The sequence below is a fragment of the Gossypium hirsutum genome, chromosome A08 (assembly GCF_007990345.1).
Source record: "Gossypium hirsutum isolate 1008001.06 chromosome A08, Gossypium_hirsutum_v2.1, whole genome shotgun sequence".
NCBI classification, from domain to species: domain Eukaryota; kingdom Viridiplantae; phylum Streptophyta; class Magnoliopsida; order Malvales; family Malvaceae; genus Gossypium; species Gossypium hirsutum.
The window spans coordinates 39,609,658-39,637,633 of record NC_053431.1 but is presented as its reverse complement, the minus strand read 5'-3'; the positions used below and the strand labels follow the sequence as shown (position 1 = coordinate 39,637,633).

The window sequence follows — 27,976 nt, the reverse complement described above, 5'->3', positions numbered from 1 at the left end:
CCAATTTTCTCGGTCAAAATTATCCCAACTTTCTATAAATTCTATTATCAGAAAAAAGCACCGATTCACCCAAAGCATACAATAAGCGAAACCGTAATATGTTCTCTTTGCCATCTCTCAGGAAATCCTCACCATTAATCAAACAAGTAGTTGCTAATCAACGGTCGAATAGTGTTCGTCCGGTGTTTAACCAATCAAAGGACTTTTCTTCTTCATTTTTGAGCTTGTTGAAGAAACCTTCCTCTGCTGGTGGGTCCACTGCCGCCGGTGACAGAAACAGTGGGGGAGACCAACTGTTGAGATCAGTCTCTACTGGGGTTTTGATTGTTGGCTCTACTTTAGGCTTTTGCTACTTTTCTCGGTCTTCTTTTGATAGCAATTCTTGGGTTTCTTTTGCGGATGTCCCTACTGGGGCAACATGGGCCCCTGATAGCGTTGCTGATCAGTTCGAACATGGGATTCCCGACAAGAAACCCAAGTATCTCTTTGGAGGTAGTCTTGTTAACTGATGAAGCATCGATTTTGAATCCTTCGCTGGAAATTACGTGTTTAATCTTTTCTCTTTTTAAATTAATGTTTCAGAATCATACAGGAGAAGAGTCTTCTTCAATTATGAGAAACGCATACGGTTGCAAAGTCCCCCTGAAAAGGTTAAAAAAAAAACATTTACAATGTTGATTACATAATATTTTCAATTATGCAAATGCTTAGAGATAATTTGAGAACCAAAATAAAATCCCATTTAACTAAGAATTGTGTCTATGAATCAGGTGTTCGATTACTTTGCATCGTATAGAACTCCGGAAGGAGATGTTCTTATGACACCAGGCGATTTGATGCGGGCACTGGTCCCTGTATTTCCTCCATCGGGATCAAATCGTGTTCGAGAGGGTTGTCTGAGAGGGGAATGGGTAAAGCCTGGGGAGTTACATTGTCCCCCTTCCAAATTTTTCATGCTTTTTGATACCAACAATGATGGACTCATCTCTTTTCCTGAGTAAGTTTCCAACTGTCTCTTCATATCTAATAGTAATACACTATAATTAACTCGTCCATAATCATTTCTCCTCTGTCGCACTTGCAGGTACATCTTCTTTGTTACACTTCTTAGCATCCCTGAATCAAGTTTCTCAATTGCTTTTAAAATGTTCGACCTTGACCATAACGGGTGCGTGTTACTTCAAACAAGGGTCGATGCTCACTTTTTTGACAAAATAATAACAATAATAATAATTATAATATTTTGATTACAAACAGAGAAATAGATAGGGAAGAATTCAAGAAAGTGATGACATTGATGCGATCGCAAAATAAGCAAGCGGCTCGCCACAGGGATGGACTGAGACTTGGCCTTAAAGTTGCAGAACCTGTAGAAAATGGGGGCTTGGTAGAGTATTTCTTCGGACAAGATGGCAAGACTTGTCTAAAGCACGACACATTTGTCCAGTTTTTAAGAGATTTACATGAGGAAGTATGTGTCACTCAAAACAATCAGTTTGACTTATTACTTGGAAAGCAAGCAACTGATTTCTACCTTTGAATGTTGTAGATTTTGAAGTTGGAGTTTTCCCATTACGACTACAAGATACATGGAACAATATCAGCTAAAGATTTCGCATTGTCGTTGGTGGCCTCTGCTGATATTAGCGACATAAGTAAGCTGCTGGATCGTGTTGATGAAATCGACAAGAAATCACATCTTAAAGATGTGCGGATTACTTTTGAAGAATTCAAAAGTTTTGCTGAGCTACGAAAAAAGCTTCAGCCGTTTTCGCTAGCGATTTTCAGTTATGGAAAAGTAAATGGAGTGTTAACCAAGAAGGATTTCCAAAGAGCTGCATCCAAAGTATGTACAAACTATCTTACTTCAAGTAAATGGGGTGCTTAGATGTTTTGACATTTTAATTACCTGTTATTCTTTTGTGAACACTAATGGTGCATGTTGTTGGGAAACTGTTGAAGGTATGTGAAGTGTCGTTAACTGATAACGTGGTAGACATAATATTCCATGTGTTCGATACAAATCGAGATGGGAGTTTAAGCTCAGATGAGTTTGTGAAAGTAGTACAGAGACGTGAACGGGACGACTCTCAGCCTAAAGCAGAGTCGAAGGGATTGATATCTTGCCTGCTAAGTTGTGCAGCAAAATGATCCAATTCAAAGCTGTTTCCTTTGATTTGTAAGATGATCAGCATCTTACAATGTATTGGAAGATATATATACTTTACTGAGTTAAACAAGGCAGATCAGTTGCTTCTTGAAAATCAAAACCTATTGTTGTTATGGATATCAGCCAAGGTGAATGAATGGTCATCCGTGGCCTCTCCTATATATATATATTATGGATAATAATAAAAAATCTCATTTCATCGTATGCTTTCCTTGAAGTAAATGAATCTCCTCTATATATAATACATGATAACAATAGGTGTATATATTATATTTTACTACGAGTTTTTATATATGTAAAAATCATGGATTGTCTTGTAAATTAGTTACTTCGATGAATAAATATAACTTTGCCCATTTTGATATTTTTCTTGTCAAATAAATGGACTCTCTTGGCTGCAATAGTTTCCCTGTTTCAGATAGTTAAATGATGGGGAGATAAAAACATTTCTTTTGTGAAAATTAATGAAAAGGCGAGTGAATAATTTTATGATAGATTTTTTTATTTTATTCAATTTAAAAGGATGTGTACATTTTTCGATATTTAGTTTGAGATCAAAATCTAATTTTCTATTCTTTCATTAGGGACTTTATAATTTTTATTCTTAGCATAATTTCATGATAGATTTACAATTTATTTAATTTAGTTTATAATGTTATAAAGTTAACTGACAAACTTATTTAGAATTAAAATTTAGTCATTATCATAATCAAAGCTTAATATCTATCAAATTCAAGTCTAATTCATAAATTTTTCAATAATAAAAATTTACTAAAAATTCATCAATTAAACTAATTGATCCATGATCTAGCTAAATCAAGTTTCTATGATCATAAATCAATAAAAATTACATGAAAAATGGTTTGGTTACCTTAGAATTTAGCTTCGTGGAATGCTTAGACTCAACAATGGTGGTTTTCTTGATTTTTGTAGGGTGAGAAAGATGATGAAATCTCATATTATCTCCAATATCTAAGGTATTTATTAATTAACATTAATTGCTTAATTTAATTAGATTATTATAATTAATTTATCATTAATTAATTTAAGTGAAATTTAGGTTATCATCCACTAACTAAAAGAAAATAATGGTTTAATATCTATTTTAGTCATCTGGAAAATTGCTATTTAAATTTCTTAAGCCTTTACTTAATTAAAATTCAATAGTGATTGGATTTTTATAATTTCCTCTGAGCTTTAAGTAACTAAATTTTCAACTAAATTACTTAATTGAACTTTATTATATTTTCATATTAACTTCGTAAATATTCATATTTTATATTTACAGACATAGTTTATGAAAACGAAGTTTTGAAACCACATTTTTCAACACCGCTAAAATTCGAGTCGTTATATCTTTATTTTTTTGAGAATGTATTCATAATAATTGCATATTTATATTGAAATTTTATTAATAGGAAATTTAATTAATAATAATTTTTATATTAAATGATAAAGTGAAATAGATTTTTTAAAAAGCATTAATTTAATGTAAAATATTTTTAATACTATAATTATATATGTATAACAAATAAATATTAATCATTAATTATTTAAGTCTATAAAATTAAAATTTAACGATAATATAACTATTACTGATAAGCTATAAAAGTAACATGTTCTTATTCTCATTCTTGATGCATTTTTGGATGATTTATTATGTAAATTAGTGAATTTAATGCTCCTAATCCTTTAAATTCATGTTTCTATACTTAAGTGACCATAAGAGAGTGAAAAGAGTGAAAAACGGGCCAAAATCGGACAAAAAAAGTTGTTTCAAAGATCCACACGGCCTGGGCATTTTCACATGGGCTGGCCACATGCCCATGTGTTAGCCCGTGTCGATTTTGAACCCTGCTTCTCTTTTACGCGAAAAAACCTAATTTTTAGGGTTTCTGAGCATTCTAAAATTTATAAATACATATTAGAAGAAGATCAAGAGGGAGCACGGAAAGAAGAACGAAGAAAAGACTCGAAGAATGCCACTGGATTCATTTCAGAAGTAGATCTACTTCAAGATTGAATATCTCCATTCAATTTCTTTCGAAGTTTTATTGGGTTTCTTTATGTCTTGTTGTTTTCCTAACTTTGAGATGATGTTATTCCAGATTATGAACTAAATTCCCTAGATACCTAGGGAAGATGAAACCAATATGAATCTTATTATTTGATTTCTAAATTACATGATAAGTATTTGATTCTTGTTCCCAATTATGTATGCTTATTTCGTGTTTTAATATTTTTAGGATATTAATTCATGCTTAATGTGCTTATCTTAGTGGAGCAAAAGTCCCTGTTTAAGAGTAGATCTATCATAATTGAGTGAAGTTGCATATAATCCTAGAAATAGAATGACATAAATCTACCGGATTAGAGTCAAATCTAATAGGGTAATCCATAGATCTAGTTAATGCGACAATAGGGGTTTTAATTAAAAAGAGATTTCAATTAATCAGCCTAGAGTTAGTTGTTTTTACTCTCAAAAGAGATATTAACATAATTTAGGGATTTCTACGGATCAAGGTACAAGTGAATAAATCGTTTAATTCAGATTCAGAATAATAAGTGAAGTCTAGGTGGATTATTTCCTGGGTATTGCCTATCTCATTGGTTTTATTCGATTATTTTTCCTAATTCATTCTCTGTTGTGTTCTTAGTAATTAGTTTAGTTAATTTTAGATTAAAAACAATTCCTTCAATTTATCGGCCAGATAATAGAAAAATAGTAGGTACTAGTACTTTTAGTCCTCTTGGATACAATATTCACGACTCACCATAGCTATACTATTATTCGATAAGTGCGCTTGCCTTTGTCATAATTTTAGTTAGTTTAGTGGCCATCAAGTTTATGGCACCGTTGTCGGGGATTAAAATATTAGGAACACTCGGTTTTTATTAACTTAGCCATTTTTTATTGTATTTTATTTTTTTAGTTTAATTTTTTTTTCTAATTTTTCTTTTGTTTGCTTTTGGCAGGTTCCTTTAGTTTATGACTAGAAGAAACCCGTCGGGACCATTAGTATTTGACAGTGAGATTGAAAGTACAACTCGCAAAAACTGCAGAGAAGCAAGACAGAGTCCATAGAATATAGTGGAAGAGCAAGAGGACGTTATAATTATTACTGAGGAGATGGCTGAAAATCATAATAATCGGCTACCTCTTGTGGTTGCTGCAAATCCTGTAAATCCAAATCTTGCTCCTCGTACTATGTACGATTACGCCAAACCCACTCTAATTGGGGCTAAATTGAGTATCGTGAGACCTGCCATTGTTGCGAATAGTTTCAAACTAAAGCCGAACACTATTTAGATGATTCAATAGTTTGTTCAATTCGATGGTTTGTAGGACGAAGATTCAAATACTCATTTGGCTAATTTTCTAGAATTCTGCGGCACTTTCAAGATTAACAGCGTTTTTAACGACGCCATTCGCCTATGGTTGTTTCCCTTCTCGTCGATGAACAAGGCTAAACAGTGGTTGAACTTCTTACCATGAGGTTCTATCACTACATGGGATCAAATAACCGAGAAATTTCTTTTGAAGTATTTTCCACCGACTAAAACAGCTAAGCTGAGGAATGATATCTCTTCGTTCATACAGATGGACTTAGAGACCCTATATGATACATCGGAGAGGTATAAGGATTTATTGAGAAGGTGCCCTCACCATGGGTTACCTCTATGGCTACAGATTCAAACTTTCTACAACGGTTTGAACCCCTGAAATTAGGCAATTGATCGATACAATCGCCGGTGGTACTCTGAACAATAAAACATCTAAAGTGGCTTACGAGTTTATAGAGAAGATGTTACTGAATAATTATCAGTAGCAAGTTATGAGGACGAAGCCTAATAGAGTAGCCGGTGTTTTCAATCTAGATATAGTACCATGTTATTAAACTAGGTAGAACAACTGAATAAAAAAATTGATGGTTTAATTGTTTCTACGTAGGTACATCCGATGATGCAGTGCGATACAAATAGAGGAGGAGTGAACAATCCAAAATATTTACCCTACGGTCCTAACATAAAGAATGAGCAAATAAACTATATGGGTAATAATTCCAGACCTCATAATAGTCCTTACAGTAACACTTATAATGCAAGTTTGAGGAACATCCCAATTTCTCTTGGGGTGGTCAAGGAAACCAAAGACCACAACCCCTTTCAGGCTTCCAACCACCTTACCAACAAAAGAAAAAGCCGAACCTTGAAGAGATGTTGACGAAGTTTATTTTGTTGTCAGAAACCCTCTTCCAAAACACCGAAACAGTACTTAAAAATCAACAAGTGTCGATTCAAGGGCTAGAGAACCAAATAGGTCAGCTTGCCTAGTAATATCGAAACTAACCCAAGGGAGCAACTTCATGCAATTATTACGTGATATGAAGAAGGGTTAGTTGATCCTGAACCAGAACCGAGGCAAGAAAATGTGGTAAGTAAAGGTAAGGTTGAGGTAAGCCAAAATGAACAAAAATCGATCGGTAAGGAATGTAAACCTCGTGTGCCATATCCCAACGCAACAAATAAAGACCACACAAATGAACAATATGGTAAATTTCTTAAACTTTTGAACAAGTTGCATATTAACTTATCGTTTATTGAAGCTCTTTCGCATATGCCCAATTCAGTAAAATTTTTAAGGAGCTTTTGGCAAACAAACAGAAGTTAGATGAGTCATCGCACGTGGAAGTAAATGCCGTTTGCTCAGCTATCTTGCAAAATAAACTACCCAACAAATTGAAAGATTCAGAGAGTTTTACTTTTCCTTGTTTAATTGGAAGTTTAAATGTTAATAATGCTTTGGCTGATTTAGGGCTAGTATTAATGTCATGCCCTATAAAATGTTTAAGCAATTAGGTCTTGGGAAACCCAAACAAACTAGGATGAGTATTCAATTAGCAGATAGAACCATTAGATTTCCTAGGGGTATTATTGAAGATGTACTTGTCAAAATTGATAAATTCATATTCTCAATTGATTTTGTTGTTTTAGACATGAATAAGGATAGTGACGTACCTTTGATTCTAGGTTGGCCCTTTTTAGCAACTGCTAAAACCATTATTAATGTTGATACAGGTGAACTAATACTTCATGTAGGTGATGACACGATTACACTCCAAGCTCGTAATTCTGTTAATACATCTAGTGATTAAGATGATTATACGAGTTCTGTTAATATGAATAACATTATGGATTAAACTTCTTTGCAAGAAACCCCTTGGAAAAACGTGATGGAGCCACGTTCTAGTCCATGCGACAAAAAGAAGGTTACAGATCGATGAACTAGACAAATGGCGGACACATGTCAAGGAGAAACCAAGAATACACGATACAGAATCAAAGCGACTATTAGATAAAATAGACCCTCGAATTGCCACTTCAAAACTTAATGCAAACGGAGCAACTCCTTTTATGATATTGAATGTCTTCCCATATGGTACAGTCGAGGTAACTCATTCTAAATTCGACACTTTTAAGGTAAATATTACTCGACTCAAACCTTATTTTGATAATAGAATTGACAGCGAGAAAGAGGAGTTTCGACTCCGCGAACCACCGTGACCGTGCGAATATGAGGTAAGTTAAGCATAGACATTAAATGAGCGTTTCTCAAGAGGCAATCTGAGCGTTAACACTGCTAATTTCTTAATTTTATCTCATAATATTTTTAAAATTAATTAATTTTTAAATTTTTTTAAAAAAATTGTTTTTGACCCACACGGCCTGGACACATAGTCGTGTCTCAGGCCGTGTGCACTAAAAGTGGTTAGACAATAAGTTACACGGCTTGACGACACGGCCATGTGACCCACACGGCCTGGACACATGAGTGTGTCCTTGGCCATGTAGATCCTGGGACTTAATTTTTTCAAAAATTGACAGAGACACAACCTAAAATAGTCCACACGGATGTGTCCTAGGCCGTGTGAAACCTAGAGTTAATTTTTTCAATTCTAAAACAAGTCAGAGAGTTACACAGGTAAGGCACACAGCCATGTGCGAGACACGACCGAGCCACACGGGTATGTGGGAGGTCACACGGGTGTGGGAGAAGTGAAGGAGGTTGCACACGGCCGTGTGACATGCCATATGTGCCACACAGCCTAGACATATGAGTGTGTCCAAGGCCGTGTGAATACTGGGTTAAAATTTTTTATTACACATGAGCTAAACAGGAACCATATCGGCTTATGATACGACCGTGTGGCCCAACACGAGCCCTTACACGACCATGTCACCCATTTTAACCCCAAACCTTAACTATTTTTTTTACTTTGTCTTATTCCCCAAACCCCTTAACCCTAGCCACCATCCCCCACAATTACCCCATTTTTCAGTCGCTGTTGTTCCACCATCTCCCTCACTTTCCCTCGCCTTCCCCTTTCCCTCTCCTTTCCTACCATTGCACAACTTCCACGACCAGTTACCACACCACCCCACGTACAATCCACACACTCGCACCAAATTTCTCCCATCGTTGTCCCCCAAACCGAACCAACCTCCCTCCCTCAGCCTTTCCTTACCCGCATCACCAAGTGCCAAACAGACCCCTCTCCTTTCTCCTTTTTCCCTCCACGCACTCCCTAGCCCTTTCAGCCCTTCCCTTCATCTTACGCCAACCAAACCACTGCCCACCGTCACACACCTCCAGCCACTTCGTTAGAATCACCATCACTCCCGTCATTTTTTCCCCATTTTCTTTATTTTCTATTTCTTTTGCTTCTTGTCATTTTCTATTTTATTATTGATTATTTTTAGTTTTAGATTTATTATTATTCTTCATTAGTACTTTTCTCCTTCTTGTTATTACTATTATTCTACCATTGTTAAGAACAGTCTCGAATTATGATTTATTAATCATCTTGCTATGTTGATTCTTGTTATTCGTTCCCTTCATTGCTTTTCTATGGTGGATTTGATTAGTCGTCGATAATGTTAAGGTTTTCTTTGTTATTTAATTATTATTTTTATTATTATTATTTTCCTATTCGTTTTTATCATAGTTGAATTCATAGATTTTATGTACATCGGTATTAGTCCATTATTGTTTTTAGAGTAACTTCTCCATTTATTAAGACTCGATTTTGATGGAAGGATTGCTAGTCCAATATTCTATACTGATTCATCAGTCCTTTTATTTCTTTACTTGTTTTTTATTATTTTGTTGCTTTTCGAATTTGGATTATTTTCTATCTTACAGGTACACCATGACAAACATTCGTAGCAAGTCTAAGGTCGCCGTCTTAGCTTCGAAAAAGCGAAAGACCCATGGAGCGGCCTTCTCCTCAAGCACTTGGGTCGAGGCCTGCCACCCTTATCTCTGATTTTCTGTAGGCCCCCAGGAGGATTCATTTCAGTTACTTCAACAATGCCCACTCAGTGTAGGATGATGTATTGATTGTGTAACACCCCAAACCTGGCCTAGACGTTATGGCCGCATCTGCGATGTCACATTGGAGTGAGTTTTGGAAAAAACGCAGATCTATTGGAAAAGTCCGTTTGTGTTAAAAACCTTGTTTGTGTTTTTTTTTGGAAAGCTAACTTGATTTATTCATTTGCTAAATTACAGGTTCATTTAGTAAACATGTCTCACACTATATCGTTATTACACTTTAAAACATTTTTGTTGCGGAAGCTTTTAAATCCAGTTACGTAGCATGTTAGTTGAAAAATCATTTACTTTTTTAAAATCCGAATCCTACTGCTAGCAAACATAAGTCAATTCAATTAAATCCCCCAATAAAAATAAAAACTTAAAACGACCTTATTACATAAAATTTTACCCCAAATAAAATTAATTTTACTAAAATCAAAACAAAAATGTAAACGGTGGTGTGGCCATCTTCGAGTCCTTCACAACACCGACCCGCCTAAAGATTACCTGCACAGATAAGTAGAAAAATGTGAGTTTATGAAACTCAGTGTATAATCCCTATTTATCAAACAATGAAACGTATAGTGTTGATTAGTCTGGGCCTAAGCCCAAACCAGTAGCAATATCAGTATGGGTCTTAGCCCATTACGGTAGCAGTACCAGTATGGGCCTTAGCCCAATTTAGTATAGAATCAGAGATGCATACAAAGATCCTACCTAACCATCCTCTACACTCTACTCTATCCAGCCCTACACTCTATGTGGGGATTAAATCGACCGACCCATCCCTACACTCTAGAATAAAGTAACAGTTTAGGCACTATAGTATTTACAGCAGAGCTGCCAGTAATATGCTTATAGCCTTTTAATACACTTCCTCCAATATCATATATCCCACCCCATGAAATGCAACATAATATAAATGTCCATACAATAAAGATGGCATGCACAACAGTCATACAACATATAGGGGTATATCCATCATTCATCTTATAGGGCATAACAGTCGTAATATAAATTAGGGTTTAGGTATTCTTACCGACCCAACAGTAGGTCCACAATCGTCTCGTGTGACTCGTGCAACCTTAACAGTTAAACAGTAAAAATGAGCCCAAGCCCATCGTACGGCCCATGTGGGCCCACACGTTCGTGTGGCCCAATAAGCCCAAGTAATGGCCTTGGCCATGTATACAACACAACCGGCCCAGCAATCTCCATACATCCGTATGGTTTTCCCGTGCGGGCCCACGAGCCCGTGGGGCCCACACGGCCTATGTCAGCCTATTGAGGTAAAAAGCGACCTAAGCCCATGAAATTGCTCATGGTGGCCTCTTCGGTCGAATGCTCACATTTTATGCATTTGGCTCACCACACAGACAAACGTATGCTCATGTGGGGTCAACTATCGAACATTTCCGGCTTTTGTTGTTCTATGCTAATAGCAGTGTGATTACACACCTTATTGCAGTCAAAAGCGAACAGCTTGAGTGTTTTCCCCAACCTATAACCAGACGATAAATTGTTAGTCTTTTAATCCTTCGGGTAAACAATCCCTTAAATAAACTTAACTTAAATTATACATTATCACTTACTTTATCAGCGATTAAGAGTCCCCACACTTCAGTTGATACCAAAAATCGATTAAAGGCTCCTACAGACCATCTGCACCCAAATCAAAATCCATTAACCTTAACAAGAACATTCACAAAAGCAGTTGATCCACTATATAGCACTTACCCAAAACCTTGAAACTGATTCAAGAGAAGACACAATTGGTCTTCTATTCCAGATGCAAACTCACACCGAAGAGGTAAGATTAGCACCCACACTTCTAGCCATAAATGATAGTAAAAGAAAGAATTAGAACAATAATATGTCCTAAAGAAATAGGGTGAAGGATTAGTGAAAAACCAAGAACCAACCGATTGCTCCAAGAAAACCGCAAGAGTCTATATGACAAGAGAGAGAGCTGAGCAATAAACGACCCAATTAATCAAATGGAAGGGGGGAAGAAGATGCTATCATGGTAGGGGAGTCAACAGAGAAAGGGAGGAAAGAAGAAGGACCGAACGAAACCAAGACTAAAACCCGAGCAAGTATGATCGACCAAAGAACAAACGAGAGAAAGAAAAACCACTAAGGTTGTGACAGCCCAAAATTGACCCTAGTCGGGAAGTGGTTTCGGGACCACAAAACCGAGTCATGAAAATAATTGATTTCCATATTCTATGCTTATTATGTGTGTACATGAGTATGTGGAAGTTTCATTCTCCAATTTTGCCAATTGCATGAGAAATTATTAAATAGGGATTTATATGAGACATGGTGAAAATATGATAGGCTAATTTAAAATGGTCTATTAATGCATGTTGTGAAAATGATGGGTTTGCATGTCAAATTACCCAAAATTTGAGCTAGTGGTTGGCCATGCTATGGGTGGAAACATGTTGGGAACATGTTGGCCTAGTGAGGTATGTAGGAAAAAAATAAAATAAGGGGCATGGGCATAAAATAATGAAAAGGAGTATGATGAATACAAAAAAAAAAATGTGTGTGTAGTTGTTTCCCCCCCTCCATTGCCGGGAGCTAAAGAAAAGAAAGGAGAAAATTTTTGTTCATCCTTTCTCATCTTCATTTAGCCGAAACTAGAAAGAAAAAAACAAAGAAAAAAAAATAATGCTCATCCTTTGGTTCATCCTTGGCCAAAAATTTTAAGGAGGAAGGAAGAAGAAAGGTTGAAGAGGTTCGGCCATGCATGTAGCTAGGCTAAGGTATGTTTGATGATGTTCCATGAGATGCATGCATGTTTTAGTTGTTAGCTTGAGTTCTACCTAGCCCATGGTCTAAATCTTGCTATGTGATGGAAATGACACTCGGCCATGGATGCATCATTCTTGGTTGATGTTTGATGTTGTGGTGATGAGGCATGAGGATGAGTTAAGATTCGGCCTAGGTGGAGTTTGTGTTAATGCCATTGCATGCTAAATATGAAGCTTGTTAATGATGCATGTGATGGTGGCTTGATGATTCTTGAACCTCCTTTTTAGCATTTTTGAGTGAGCACATATGTGCATTGGTTGCTAAATGGAGAAGAGTCGGCTAGCAAGTTGTGTGCTAAGGCCGAATATAACTTTTGCATGTTAATGAGCAATGCATGTGTTAAATTGATGGAAAGGGAGAGGATGCTTTACTAGTGTGTATATGTGTGTATTAGCCAAGTTTTGAACTTGAAACAAAAGGGTGTTTAGTCAATACAAGTGACCATACTTGTAGAATGTATTAAGTGTTGAAATCGGCCCCAAAATAGACATGCATATTCGGCCAAGGGGGAAAAATTAGCTAAAATGTTGAGTTTGATTCATGATTCCGTACATATGTGACTTTAATGTCTAATGTATAAATATGGGCTAAGTGCCTTGTGTTCCTCTTTTCGATGCTCAAATGATTAAATCAACTTATTTGTTTAATTAAGCTCTAGAGCAAAGGGGAACTAAATCCGATAAAGGGAAGGAAAAAGTGGTCGAATAGCTATCGGAATCGTTCGACAACACCCGAGGTAAGTTCTTGAGTAAAAGAGCTTAAATTATGATGTGATTAGATCATGTTTTAAGCAAATTAAAATCATGCTCTTTGTGTGGCTATTGAGCCGATTTTGCAAGAATGATAAATGTCTTGTGTTTGAGTTTTGTTAACGAAAATGAAATACGAATGGGCCATGATTTATTGTTAAATGTGCATGGTTATTTGAATGATGTCCGGGCTAAGTCCCGAAGGCTTGTGCTAAGTGACAATATCCGGACTAAGATCCGAAGGCATTTGTGCGAGATACTAATTCCGGGCTAAGCCCGAAGGCATTTGTGCGAGATACTAATTCCGGGCTAAGCCCGAAGGCATTTGTGCGAGTTACTAAATCCGGGTTAAGTCCCGAAGGCATTTGTGCGAATTACTATAACCGGGATATGTCCCGAAGGCATTTGAACGAGGAGCTATATCCGGTTAAATTCTGAAGGTACGTGATTTGGGAATGAATGAACTTGCTGCAAAATTCCAGTTAATACTCTCGAAACATCCCAACATTGAGGTATGTTTCGTATGTGCTTGAATTTAGTTGAGCCCTTACAAATAAGTATTCGCTCAGTTGATAAATGAGCTACCGGCCTTTGGCTGAGTTGATCTTTTGTGTATGTACATAAGGGTTGATAATGTGAAGCAAGTACGATATCGTAAATTTGTGCATATGAAATTATCCGTTTAGCTATATGAATGCTATACTTTTGTTGTGCTGGAATTCCTTGCTCAAAACTTACTAAGCATAAATTGCTTACTCCGTTTCATTGCTCCTCTGTTTTATAGATTTGGTTCTCCAGCTATCGGACTCGGGATCTTGAGGTCAAAGTCGCCCACACTATCAAAGCCCCCTTTTGGTACAATTTTGGTTGAACTTCGAAATGGCATGTATAGGACTACCCGTTTGTTGTGGGTCGTGGACCCTTTGGACTTGTATAAATTTTGGATAGCCATGCGAAAATGGCTTATATGTGTTTGAGTATATTGTTATAATCATTTGGTGTGGATATGCTTGACAAGGATTGGCCATGGGGATGGTTAATCACTTCCATAAATTGTGCTATTTATGCAAAAAGGGCTAGTTGAATCATGGAAACCATGAAATAGGTAAAGTCTACCTTAAAGGCAGATGCTGACAGCAGCAGTGATGTAGATTTGGAAAATCACTAAAAATAGTAGGAAGGGAATTAAATAGTGAATAAATTATGTAAATAAACCTTGATGAATCTACTTTCATAGGAAAGTAACGAAACAATCATCCGGACAGTATGTTAAGAGATATTCAGGTTCTCGTGAGACAGGGCCAGAACGGTTTCTGGATTTCCTGTTCCGACTTTGGAAATTCATTATAAATTAACCAGAGATAATTAAGAGTCATACCATATATGGATAGATTCCTCTCTGAGTCTAATTTCTACAGAAACAAACGGCATCAGTATTGAAGCCCTGTACAGGGAGATATCCAGGTCGTAATGCGCAAAGGTCAGGGTAGTCGATCCCTGTAACATGGGAAGACTTTGACTAATAAACTGTACTAATTGGCCTGACCAAAAATTCTAGAAAAAAATATGTAGATGGGCATATGAGTCTAGTTTTGGGGAAAAATAACGAAACTGATTTTCGAGTTGTGAAACTCAAGATATGATTTTTAAAGCGACTAGTACGCAGATTGGCAGTGTCTGGGAAATATTTTTATAAGGGGTTTAAAGTCTGTTAACACCTCGTGTTCGACTCCGGTGTCGGTCTCGGGTTCGGGTGTTACAAAGGTGCAGAGAAAATAGAAGAGGTTGGCTACAAAACACTGTTGAAGAACAAAACCCAATAACCAGTTTCCCGAATACACACACTCAATTTCGGCTACCAACAAGACCCCAAATGTAACACCCCTTACCCGTATCCAAGGCTGGAACAGGGTATGAGGCATTACCAGACCTAACCATACACATAGACAAAAATTGGGCCATAAAATTTCATTTAATTCAAAAATTTTCGAACACATGCATAGACTCATATTTAAAGACATATAACGTGGCATAAATGAGCACTTACACATCCATAGTCATGCAATAACAAACAAAGCTAACTATATCATCGCATCAAAACATAGGACATGGCATGATTAATTAAACTTACAAACCATAATGGATAAGGACCACATCTAATGATCATATACGATAACTCAATGCAGACCGATACATATGGTCAAAGTCATAATAATAATACATATCACAAACCAACTTCCTATACATGCCACTCACTTGATATTTCTAATATTTGAATTAATTCTCCCAAAAATGATAGCTTGATAGTGTGATTTTGCCTTCGACGATCTCCAACCTCGAGCTTACCTGCCAAAACTGAAGAAGTAGAGAGGAGGGGTAAGCTTTACGCTTAGTAAGTCCATATGAAGTTAATAAGCAATTACCCATATGTTTTTTTTTAAAGGTAAAACATCATAATTGTACAATTTACTCTTGTTCAGGTTAAGCTATTTTATCGAGTTATAGATACTAATTCATTTATATCTGGAGGTATGAGACTCCAAATTAAGTTTAGTTAATTTTCCTTGAAACTCTTCTCATATACCTTTCTTCCATAAAATTTATAGAATTTTTGGTTTATCCAATTAGTACATTTTATTCATTAAAATTTCCCCTGTTTTGCTGTCCAACAGTTTGACCTCTCTTCACTAAAAATTATTTTTCTCATAGTACAAAATTCGGATAATGCTCTCTTCTATCTTTTTAGAGAATAGACTCATTAAGGATTTTAATAATATAAATTAAAACCCATAATTATTTTTATAAATTTTTTAATTATTTTCTCAAATAGAAATAGGGGATCACGAAGTCATTCAGACTTTGTCTCACATCAATCTAAATAGCTCATAATATAAATTTTGATTGCATATACGTTTCTTCTATCTGAAACTAGACTCATTGGGATTTAATCTCATATTTTATTCAGCCCCTAATTCGATTTCCACAATTTATGGTGAATTTCCAAAGTTGCACCACTATAGTAACCCAAAACTGCCATGGCTAAATTTACTTATTCATTACTATTATTCACCAAATCCATACAATATCATTTCATTCATAATGGTAAGAACATAAAATTATGCTTCATAAGCATAAATCCATAATCTCAATGTCATCAAGTATCAAGGACTTATTCCAAATCATGTCATTTTCATAATATTCACCAAATACTATTTACATCATAGATATTCACATGTCAAGGCATCACGCATAAGTTTAGTGTACATACCTGTACAACTTGTAACATAACTCAAAGACATACTCACCAATGGCTTATCTCATTGGGTTCATCAATGAATACTTCGCCACATTACCCGTTGAACACTCGGAATATAATCGGATACACGAAATGCATGCACATAAGTGCCATGCCCACAGCTAGACAAACTCAATAGCCTGCGGAATATATGTTTAGGCAAGCTACCATGTAACCCACCCATAAGTGAAATTGGACTCAACTCAACAAGTTCAGATGCCTAGTTACATCTCACGAACTCAGACTCAACTCAACGAGTTCGGAACTCAAATATCCTAGTGACATGTCACTTGTATCCTAATCTATTCCTAAGGTTCAAACGAGATTTTCCTCGATCACACATCTTTGTCGTCTTCCACAGAATGTTGGAACCGATACTTGGTAGCAGTTCATATTTATCAAGTAGCTCACATAATTTTCATATTACTCAATAATAACCACAAAGCATAATATTTCATGATAATAATCATCATATCAAATAAATATCATTAAATTACTTAAAATGACAATTATGTTACCACATACATATGAACTTACATCTCATTTAATATAAAGGAAATAACATTAAATTACACATTGCATTATTAAAAATCATATGAACTTACCTTGTATGCGAAAATGGCCATTTTTACCATTTAGTCCACAACCTGATATTTTCCAATTTTAGCCCAAATTTTGATTTTTCCTTGATCTATCATTTCAAATATAGCCTAATTAGGACTCACATTATTCAAATTAACCCAAAATCATATTTTGGAAAAATTACAATTTTGCCCCTAAACTTTATCAAAATTACATTTTTGCCTCTAGGCTCGTAAATTAAACTTAATTCTATTTACTTATGTTTTATGACATGCTGATCATTTTTCCCTTCTATAGCAACCTCAAATTCGCACTCTAACATGTACTTATGAACATTAGGTATTTTTACCGATTATGTCGTTTTACTTGTTTTCATGTAAAATCGCTTAGTAAAAGTTGTTTAACACAATTTAAAGCTTCATATTCTACCATAAAACATCAAAATAAACACATTTCACCTATGGGTATTTTTCCAAATATAAACCCTAGGTTAAATTATTACTAGAATAAGCTTAACCAAGTTACCCGGATTCCAAAAATGTAAAAAACTTAAAAAACGGCGCTAGGGAGCACTTACAATCGAGCTTGGGAGTTTGAAAAAAAACTTAACCATGGCTGCTGCTGGTAGAAAAGGTTGAATGAAGAAGATGACAGCTAATTTGGCTTATTTCCCTTTTTTAATTCTTTTAATTATTAGTTTACCAAAATACCCCTAACTTAAAAATGTTTTATTACACCCATTTCATGTCTATTTTTTGTCCAGAAATTAACAAATGGTCTAATTACCATTTAAGGACCCTCAATTTAAAATTTCATAACAATTGGACACCTCTATTACGTAGAACTCAACTTTTTCACTTTTTATGATTTAGTCATTTTGACTAAATTAAGTGCCCGAACGTCAAAATTTTCGAAAAAATTTTGACGAAATTATTCTGTGAAATCGTAGACCATAAAAATATAATAAAAAATAAAATTTTCATCGTCGAATTTGTTGTAACACCCTGATTTTGGACCTAGTCGGAACAGTGGTTTCGGGACCACAAATCTGACGATAAAAATTTTATTTTTATTATATTTTTATGGTCTAAAATTTCACAGAATAATTTTGTGAAAATTTTGTTCAAAAATTTTGACATTTAGACACTTAATTTAGTTGAAAGGACTAAATCGTAAAAAGTGTAAAAGTTGAGTTCTACATACTAGAGGTGTCCAATTGTTATGAAATTTTAAATTTAGGGTCCTTAAATGGTAATTAGACCATTGGTTAATTTCTGGAAAAAAATAGACATGAAATGGCTATAATAAAATATTTTTAAGTTAGGGGTATTTTGGTAAACTAATAATTAAAATAATTACAAAGGGAAATAAGTCAAATTAGCTATCATCTACTTCATTCAACTGTTTCTACCAGTAGCAGCCATGGTTAAGTTTTTTTTAAACTCCCAAGCTCGATTGAAAGTGCTCCTTAGCCCCGTTTTTAAAGTTCTTTACTTTTTTGAAATCCCGGTAACTTGGTTAAGCTTATTCTAGCAATAATTTAACCTAGGGTTTATATTTGGAAAAATACCCATAGGTGAAACGTGTTTATTTTGATGTTTTATGGTAGAATATGAAGCTTGAAATTGTGTTAAACAACTTTTACTAAGCGATTTTACATGAAAACGAGTAAAACGACATAATCGGTAAAAATACCTAATGTTCATAAGTACATGTTAGAGTGTGAATTTGATGTTGCTATATAAGGGAAAAATGATCATCATGTCATCAAACATAAGAAAATAGGATGAAGTTTAATTTACGAGCCTAGGGGCAAAAATGTAATTTTGACAAAGTTTAGAGGAAAAATTGTAATTTTGAAAAAATATGATTTGGGGTCAATTTGAATAATGTGAGTCCTAATTAGGCTATATTTGTAATGATAGAGCAAGGAAAATTGAAATTTGGGCTAAAATTGGCAGAATACCAAGTTGTGGACAAAATGGTAAAAATTGCCATTTTCGTATTCGAGGTAAGTTCACGTGTTAATAATAATGCAATACCATACTTGTATTGTAATTTTCTATTGTTATGGCATAAATTGTATGATTTAATATGTTTAAGAGAAGTTGATGGATGGTGTGTATAATACGGAAAATGTGATGCTTGTGGTGTCATATGAAATTGAATGCCAAATTATTGTTACATGAATCGAATGTTAAATTACTATTACATGGGTTGTACCTGATGAGATTTCGAAAAGTTTGTACGTAAATAATTTATCGATTCTTTTTATTTTATTATATCTTGTTATCATATGAAATGTGGCTGCCTATAGAATGATTATTTGTTGTAAATTGAAAATTGAAAAAGGACTATGAATAAATTTGTAACATGTTGGAAAGTGAGGAATTTCCCGGTTGAGCCATCAGAAAAGAAACGATACGAATGATCTATTGTGAGGTCGCATGTGTAGTACTAAGTGCAGGCTACTATGCGTACCCGATAACTTCGATCACGTGTGTAGTACTAAGTGCAGGCTACTACGTGTATCAGATGGTTAGGTCACGTGTGTAGTACTAAGTGCAGGCTACTACGTGTATAGGATAATTGGTCGCATGTGTAGTACTAAGTGCAGCTACTATTCGTACCAGATAGCCTTGTTTGCAAGTGTGAAAATATGTGTAGGCAACTAAGTATCAATTTTTATTCCGAATAGTTCAACAGGAAAATCGATTAACTAAAAATACATGTGAACATGATTATATGATGAATAAGTGCAGGTATATGTTTATGAAAATTATGAGCAATGTGCTCGATATTGAGTGAACTTCGATAAGACAAAATGGATTAAGTGAAATTATGTAAGAGTGAATTTTAGTAGTAAAACAGTGTTGGACAACAGCAGTTACGTGACTTTGAAAATTCACCAAATATTTTGTAAGTTGAATTAAATTTAAAAAAAATTTATTTAATTAAAGATTAATGAGTCTATTTTCATATAAAAGAAACAGGGGGAGCAAAAGAGTTCTATATTATGTGATATTCTAATTTTTGTGAGATAGTGTCAGAGTGAATTCGAGATCCCCAAAAATCCTTAAAAGTTGTACAAAAATAATTGTGAGTTATAATTTATATGAATAGAATCCTAAATGAGTTTACTTTTAGGAGGAATGGGCAGGAACATCATCCGAGTCTCGAAATATGAGATAAATAATTTTTAGTGAAGAGAAGTCAGAACTATTGGGAGAAAGGTACTAATTGGCTAAACCAAAAAATTCTGAAAATTTTATGGGAGAAAGGTATATGAGTCTAGTTTAAAGAAAAATTAACGAAACTAAATTTGGAGTTTTTTAGCTCCAGATATGAATGATTTAGTAACTATAAGTTGATAAAAAAGCTTAACCTGAACATGTGTAATTGTACAATTATAGTGTTTTATCTTGAAAAGCATGTTAGTAATTGCTTATTAATTTCATATGAACTTACTAAGCGTAAAGCTTACCCATCCTCTCCATTTCTTTAGTATTGGCAGGTCGGCTTGGGGTTGGAGATCGTCGGAGGCAAAATCACACTATCAAACTATCATTTTTGGGAGAATTAATTAAAATATTAGAAATATCAAGTGAGTGGCATGCATAGGAAGTTGGTTTGTGATATGTATTATTATTATGACTTTGACCATACGTATCAGTCTGCGTTGAGTTATCGCATATGATCATGAGATGTGGTCCTTATCCATTATGGTTTATAAGTTTAATTAATCATGTCATGTCCTATGTTTTGATGTGATGATATAGTTAACTTTGTTTGTTATGCATGATTGTTAATACATCAGGTAAGTTAAATTCAGGCCAGTGGATCATGAATTAAATGGAAATGAGTAATGTTGCCTTGAATATGGATGTTTAATGGACAAATTGGTAACTACATTATGATGGTATAAAATGAGAACAAGATTTAGCATGTCTAGTTCTAGTTAATGTAAGAATGTATATTATATACAAGATGGTAAGCAAATATGTTTAAAGTGAATGACATGTTATTGCATGATTATGGATGTGTAAGTGCTCATTTATGCTACGTTATATGTCTTTAAATATGAGTCTATGCATATGTTCGAAAAGTTTTGAATTAAATGAAATTTTATGGCCCGGTTTTCGTCTATGTGTATGGTTAAGTCTGGTAATGCCTTGTACCCTATTCCAGCCTTGGATATGGGTAAGGGGTGTTACATTTGTGGTCCCAAAACCACTGTTTTGACTAGGCCAAAAATCAGGGTGTTACATCAAAACCAAAAGAGAGGAAAGAAGCCAAAGAATAATAACTAACAAAGAAAATGGGAAGAAAACTGCCAAATATCGGCACCCAAAGAATTATGACCGAAATTACCTAATGAGGAATCCCACTTTCACCCAACCACTCCTACTTCACCCACTCCTTGATCCACTCCTTAATTCTCTTCCTAAATCTCTCCCTAAATCTCTCCTCTTCTCCCTCAACCACCCAAATCAAACCCCTTTCAACCTCCTCCTAAAATTCGGCCACACACCCCACTTCCCCTCAAAACACTCCACCGTCCACTAGCTCATAGTTATACTGCCTCTCACCCAAGTCCCTTAGCATGCAACAGGACTCGAACCCAAGCCCCTTAGCATTAGTAACACGCCACTTACCACCAGATCAGTAGGCTTTTTATGACAAACCTACCCATACTTATTAAAGACCTCAACTGTCAAGAGACAGGGTCTTATTCAAGAAAGGACAAAATTTTGTACAAGCCAAGGCTTGAACTTAGGACCCCTCCAACACTCCTCAAGACACTTAACCACTGTAACAAACATATGTTTGTGCAACACAACATACAAATATAATTACTTAACTTTTGGGGCGTTACAGCTCTACCCCCTAAAAGAAAATTTCGGCCTCGAAATTTACCTGGTCAAAACAGATGAGGATATTGTTGTCGCATCGCCTCCTCTGGTTCCCACGTGGCTTCCTCAGAATTGTGATTACGCCATAGCACCTTAACAAGTGGAACTGACTTCCTCTTCAGAACTTTCACATCGCAGTCTAAAATCTAAACCGACTTTTCCTCAATGGTCAGATCTGACCTAACCTCAACCTTTTTAGTCGAAACAATGTGCGTAGGATCAAAACGATATCGCCTCAGCATAGAGACGTGGAACACATATGAATCTGGTCCAACTTTAGAGGTAAGTCAAACTGATATGTAACTGGTCCCACACACTTCATTATACGATAAGGCCCAATGAATCTAGGACTTAGCTTGCCCTTCCAACCAAACCTCAGTACCTTCTTCCATTGTGAGGCCTTAAGAAACACCAAGTCCCTTACTAAATACTCAATCTCCTTACGCTTCAGATCCACATAAGACTTCTGTCTGACCGAAGCCGCTTTTAGTCGATCTCAATTCAACCTAACCTTATTTTCGATATTAGAAATCAACCAGGCCTCAGAATACGCCGCTCACCCAACTCAGTCCAACAAGAAGGAGTACGACACCTACGACCATATAATGCCTTATAAGGTGCTATCTGTATGCTTGACTAGTAGCTATTGCTGTATGCAAACTCTGCCAATGGTAAGTAACCCTCTCAACTGCCCCGGAAGTCAATCACACAACTCCTTAACATATCTTCCAGTATTTGAATCACCTTCTCTGACTGCCCGTCCATCTGAGGATGGAGCGTAGTATTAAAGTCAATCCTTGTACCCAATGCTTCATGTAACTTCTTCCAAAATCGAGACGTGAAGCGAAGACCTCTATCAGATATGATGAAAATTGGTACCCCATGCAGTCACAATTTCAGACACATATAGCTTAGCCAATGTCTGCAATGAGTAAACTGTACGAACGGGTATAAAATGGGCAGATTTAGTTAGTCTATCAATGATGACCCATACTGAATCCTTCTTAGTAGGCGCTAAGGGCAGCCCACTAACAAAATCCATAGTTACTCTCTGCCACTTCTAAAGCAGAATCTTAACTGGCTGAAGCAACCCTGAAGGCAACTGATGCTCCGCCTTAACCTGTTGGCAAGTTAGGCACTTACTCACAAAATAAGTAACTTCATGCTTAAGCCCTGGCCACTAATACAACTCCCGAAGGTCTTGGTACATCTTATTCCCGCCAGGATGCATAGCATAAGGACTACTATGCACTTCTTATAGTATAGACTGCCTCAAATTAGTATCTCTCGGTACACAGATTCTCCCACGGAAACAAAGTACCCCTTCACTATTTAGTCCAAAATCTGAAGTTTCCCCATTTCTCCCACTGCTTACCTTTAATCTGTTCAATCCACCTCGGTTTTACTTGAAGTTCAACCAGTAAATTACCATCGTTAAATAACTAAGACGAGCAAACATCACCCTCAAATCAGTTACAACCCTACAGCTCAATGCATCGGCTACCACATTAGCCTTACCAGGATGGTACTTAATCAAAAAGTCATAGTCCTTAAGCAGCTCGATCCACCTATGCTGCCTAAGGTTTAGCTTCTTCTGAGTGAGGAGATACTTGAGGCTTTTGTGATCCGTGTAAATGATACACTTCTCACCATACAAGTAGTGCCTCCAAATCTTCAGTGCGAAAACCACCACTGCCAACTCCAAATCATGCGTCAGGTAGTTTCCTTCATGCGTCTTAAGCTGATGAGACGTATATGCCACTACCTTACCCTCTTGCATCAACACGTATCCCAAGCCAACATGTGATGTATCGCTGTAGACAGTGAATTCCTTCCCAAATTCTGGCTGTATCAAAACAGGGGCCTCAGCTAGAACTTTCTTAAGCTTCTCAAAACTTTCTTGCTACTTATCAGTCTAGTTAAGCAGTACCCCTTTATGCAACAATTTAGTTAGAGGTGCAGGAATCAACGAAAACCCCTCAACAAACCATCTATAATACCCTGCCAATCCCAGAAAACTTCAAATCTCAAATACCGACTTAGGTTGCCTCCAATCTAGAACCACTTCTATTTTTCGAGGATCAAACCTAATCCCCTCAGTAGATACCACATGACCCAGAAAAGTTACCTCTTGAAGCCAGAATTCACACTTGCTAAATTTAGCATATAACTGTTTCTCCCTCAAAATCTGCAGAACAACACGGAGATGTGCGTCATGTTCCTCTTTAGTCCTTGAATACACCAGAATGTCATTTATAAACACCACTACGAACCGATCCAGATAGGACTGGAACACTCGATTCATCAAATCTATAAAAGCCGCTGGTGCATTTGTCAGTCCAAACGGCATCAGTAGGAACTCGTAATGACTGTAACGAGTCCTAAATGATGTCTTGTATACAGCAACCTCTTTAACCCTTAGCTGATGGTACCCCGATCGGAGATCAATCTTAGATAAGACTGAGGCTTCTCGAAAGTGGTCGAATAAATCGTCAATCCTCAGAAGGGCGTACTTATTCTTGATAGTCAATTTGTTTAGTTGCCGATAGTCAATGCATATACGCATGGTTCCATCCTTCTTCTTCACAAATAAAACTGGTGCTCCCCAGGGAGACACACTAGGGCGGATGAACCCTCGATCCAGTAACTCTTGAATCTGAGCCTTTAGCTTCACAAGCTCCTTCGGTGCCATTCTATAAGAGGCGATAGACACTGGAGCTGTACCAGGGAAAAGCTCTATCCCAAACTCCACTTCACGGTTAGGAGGTAACCCTGGTAGCTCATCAGGGAAAACATCCAAAAAATCCTTAACTATTCTGATATCTTTAACAAATGAAACCTTAGATCCAGAAGCACTGACGTATTCTAAATACGCCTCACAACCCTTATGAACCAACTTCTCAGCTCTAAGTGTAAAAATCACATTTGAGAGATAGTTCCGACGCTCTCCAACCATAACTACGTCGTCACCCTCTGCAATTTTTAGTATTACCCTCTTAGCAGCACAATCCAAATTCACCTGATGCTTAACTAGCCAATCCATACCCAGTATCAAATCATATTCTCCAAAAGGGAGTTCCATTAAGTCTACCAAAAAGATCCTTCATTGAACCTCTAAGGGTACCTCCTTATACAATTTATTTATTCTCACTAAATGCCCTAATAGACTTAACATAGTAACCTCGCTCGTAGTGTTTTCTCACATCACACCCAAAGTCTCAAACACAATACATCCTATATAAGAGTGCGTAGAACCAACATCAATAAATGCAGTGTAAAGTACATGATGAATAAAGAATGTACCCGTAATAACAGCTAGGGCATCTCTATCCTTTCGGTGACGTGCAGCATAAACCAGTGTTGGCTGCCTCACCTTAGTATGACCAGCACCTTTACCCAGTGCCCCGTGACCACGACCCATACCATTTCTGCCTCTCGCCTGGCCACGGCCTCTCGGTGGCTACTGAAAGCTCCTCTATAGCTAAACGATACCCATACCAGTAGCTTGTGTGACAGCCCAAAGTTGACCCTAGTCGGGAAGTGGCTTCGGGACCGCTAAACCGAGTCACCGAAATGTTTGAATGTGATACTTATTGTCTAGAATATGTAATTATGAATGTGTGAAAATTTCAAGCTTCAATTTGGTTGATTTCATGTGAATTTAGTCAATAGGACTTATGTGAGAAAATTCTAAAATGTGATAGGTCAATGTGTGAGGACCTATTAGTGCATGTGGACAAAGGGGGGGACTTGCATGTCAAATTCCCCCCCTAAAGAGTAGTGGCCGGCCATGACAAGGAAGGATGGGTAAAACATGTCATGAAACATGTTTTGTTAGTGGAAGAATAAAATAAGGAGTATGGGTAATAAAGAAATGGAAAACAAAAGAAAAAAAATGTGTGTGTAGTGTTTGTCCCCCCATTGCCGTGAGCTAAAGAAGAGAAAGGGGGGGGGGGAATTTGTTCATCCTTTTCTCATCTTCATGCTTGCCAAAAACTAGAAAGAAAAACAAAGAAAAATTTTCTCATCCTTGGCCAAAAATTTTAAGGAGGAAAGAAGAAGAAAGGTGAAGAGATTCGGCCATGCATGTAGCTAGGCTAAGGTATGTTTGATGATGTTCCATGAGAGGCATGCATGTTTTAGTTGTTAGCTTGAGTTCTACCTAACCCATGGTCTAAATCTTGCTATGTGATGGAAATGGCACTTGACCATGGATGCATCATTTTTGGTTGATGTTTGATGTTGTGGTGATGAGGCATGAGGATGAGTTAAGATTCGGCCTAGGTGGAGGTTGTGTTAATGCCATTGCATGCAAAATATGAAGCTTGTTAATGATACATGTGATGATGGCTTGATGATTCTTGAACCTCCTTTTTAGCATTTTTGTGTGAGCACATATGTGCATTGGTTGCTAAATGGAGAAGAATCGGCTAGCAAGATGTGTGCTAAGGCCGAATGTAACTTTGCATGTTGATGAGCAATGCATGTGTTAAATTGATGAAAAGGGGGAGGATGCTTTACTAGTGGGAATATGTGTGTATTAAATGTTGAAATCGACCCCAAAAATGGACATGCATATTCGGCCAAGGGGAAAGAAATTAGCTAATATGTTGTGTTGATGCATGATTTTTGCATGTATGAGACTTTAATGTCTAATGTATGAATATGGGCTAAGTGCCTTGTGTTCATCTTTTGATGCCTAAATGATGAAATCAATTTATTTGTTTGATTAAGCTCAAGAGCAAAGGGGAAATAAAACCGATAAAGGGAAGGAAAAAGTGGTTGAATAGCTAGCGGAATCGTTCGACAACACCCGAGGTAAGTTCTTGAGTAAGAGAGCTTAAATTTCGATGTGATTAAATCATGCTCTATGTGTGGCTATTGAGCCGAATGTGCAAGGACAATATGTGCCTTGTGTTTGAGTTTCGTAAACGAAAATGAAATATGAATGTGCTATGAATTATTGTTAGATGTGCATGATTAATTGAATGCTGTCCGGGCTAAGTCCCGAAGGCTTTGTGCTAAGTGAATATATCCGGATTAAGATCCGAAGGCCTTTGTGCGAGATACTAAATCCGGGTTAAGTCCCGAAGGCATTCGTGCGAGTTATTAAATCCGGGTTAAGTCCCGAAGGCATTCGTGCGAGTTGTTAAATCCGGGTTATGTCCCGAAGGCATTGTGTGAGTTACTAAAACCGGGCTATGTCCCGAAGGCATTTGAACGAGGAGCTATATCCGGTTAAATCCCGAAGGTACGTGATTTGGTAATGAATGAGCTTGCTGTAAAATTCCAGCGAATACTCGAAAAACATCCCAATATGGGGATATGTTACGTATGTGTTGAATATTAATCGAGCCCTTACAAATAAATGTTCGCTCAGTTGATAAACGAGCTACCGGCCTTCGGCCAAGTTAGTTTATTTTGTATGTACATAAGGGTTGTTAATGTTGTGAAGCAAGTTCGATATCGGTAAATTGCGTATTATGAAATATTCCGTTTAGCTAAATGTGTGCTATTATTTGTGCATGCTGGAATTCCTTACTCAAACTTACTAAGCATAAATTGCTTACTCGTTACATTGCTCCTCTGTTTTATAGATTTTTGGTTCTCCAGCTATCGGACTCGGGATCTTGAAGTCGAAGTCGCCCACACTATCAAAGGCTCTTTTGGGTACTATTTTGGTTGAATTTTGTTATGGCATGTATAGGACTACCCGTTGTTGTCTTTCGAGTACTTTATGAAATGTATAAGTGTACAGCCATGCGAAAATGGCTTGTAGAAGTGGAGTATGGCATTAGACCATTCGTATTTATGAATGTATAGATGGTTTCATGATGTAACTATGTGGGAATGGAAGTGTTGAGCAAATGATCAGCCACTAGAATGGCTAAGTATGATCATACGTGGGCTTATGTATGACAAGGCCCTAGTTGGTCCATGAAACCCCAAATTAGGTAAGGTTCACTTTGAAAACAGAAGCTGATAGCAGCAGTGGTGTGGATTGGAAAAATCACAAGAATTCGTAGGAGTGGAATTAAATAGTGAATAAATTATGTAATCGAACCTTGA

At 36.5% G+C, this 27,976-nt stretch overlaps 1 protein-coding gene and 1 non-coding gene across 2 annotated transcripts; one reads left to right on the top strand and one right to left on the bottom strand.

Moving 5' to 3' along the window:
- The first annotated feature begins 55 nt into the window (after positions 1-55).
- On the top strand, positions 56-2,526 carry LOC107917577 (calcium uptake protein, mitochondrial). Its single transcript, XM_016846900.2, has 7 exons — positions 56-492; positions 583-650; positions 771-997; positions 1,085-1,168; positions 1,258-1,471; positions 1,550-1,846; positions 1,963-2,526. Exons 1-7 carry the CDS (start codon positions 99-101, stop codon positions 2,149-2,151), a joined length of 1,473 nt encoding a protein of 490 aa, XP_016702389.1. The 5' UTR covers positions 56-98; the 3' UTR covers positions 2,152-2,526.
- A 3,212-nt stretch (positions 2,527-5,738) lies between these two features.
- On the bottom strand, positions 5,739-5,845 carry LOC121205514 (small nucleolar RNA R71). The gene has a single exon (XR_005900590.1). It is a non-coding gene; the product is annotated as a small nucleolar RNA R71 (small nucleolar RNA).
- Between the last annotated feature and the right edge of the window lie 22,131 nt (positions 5,846-27,976).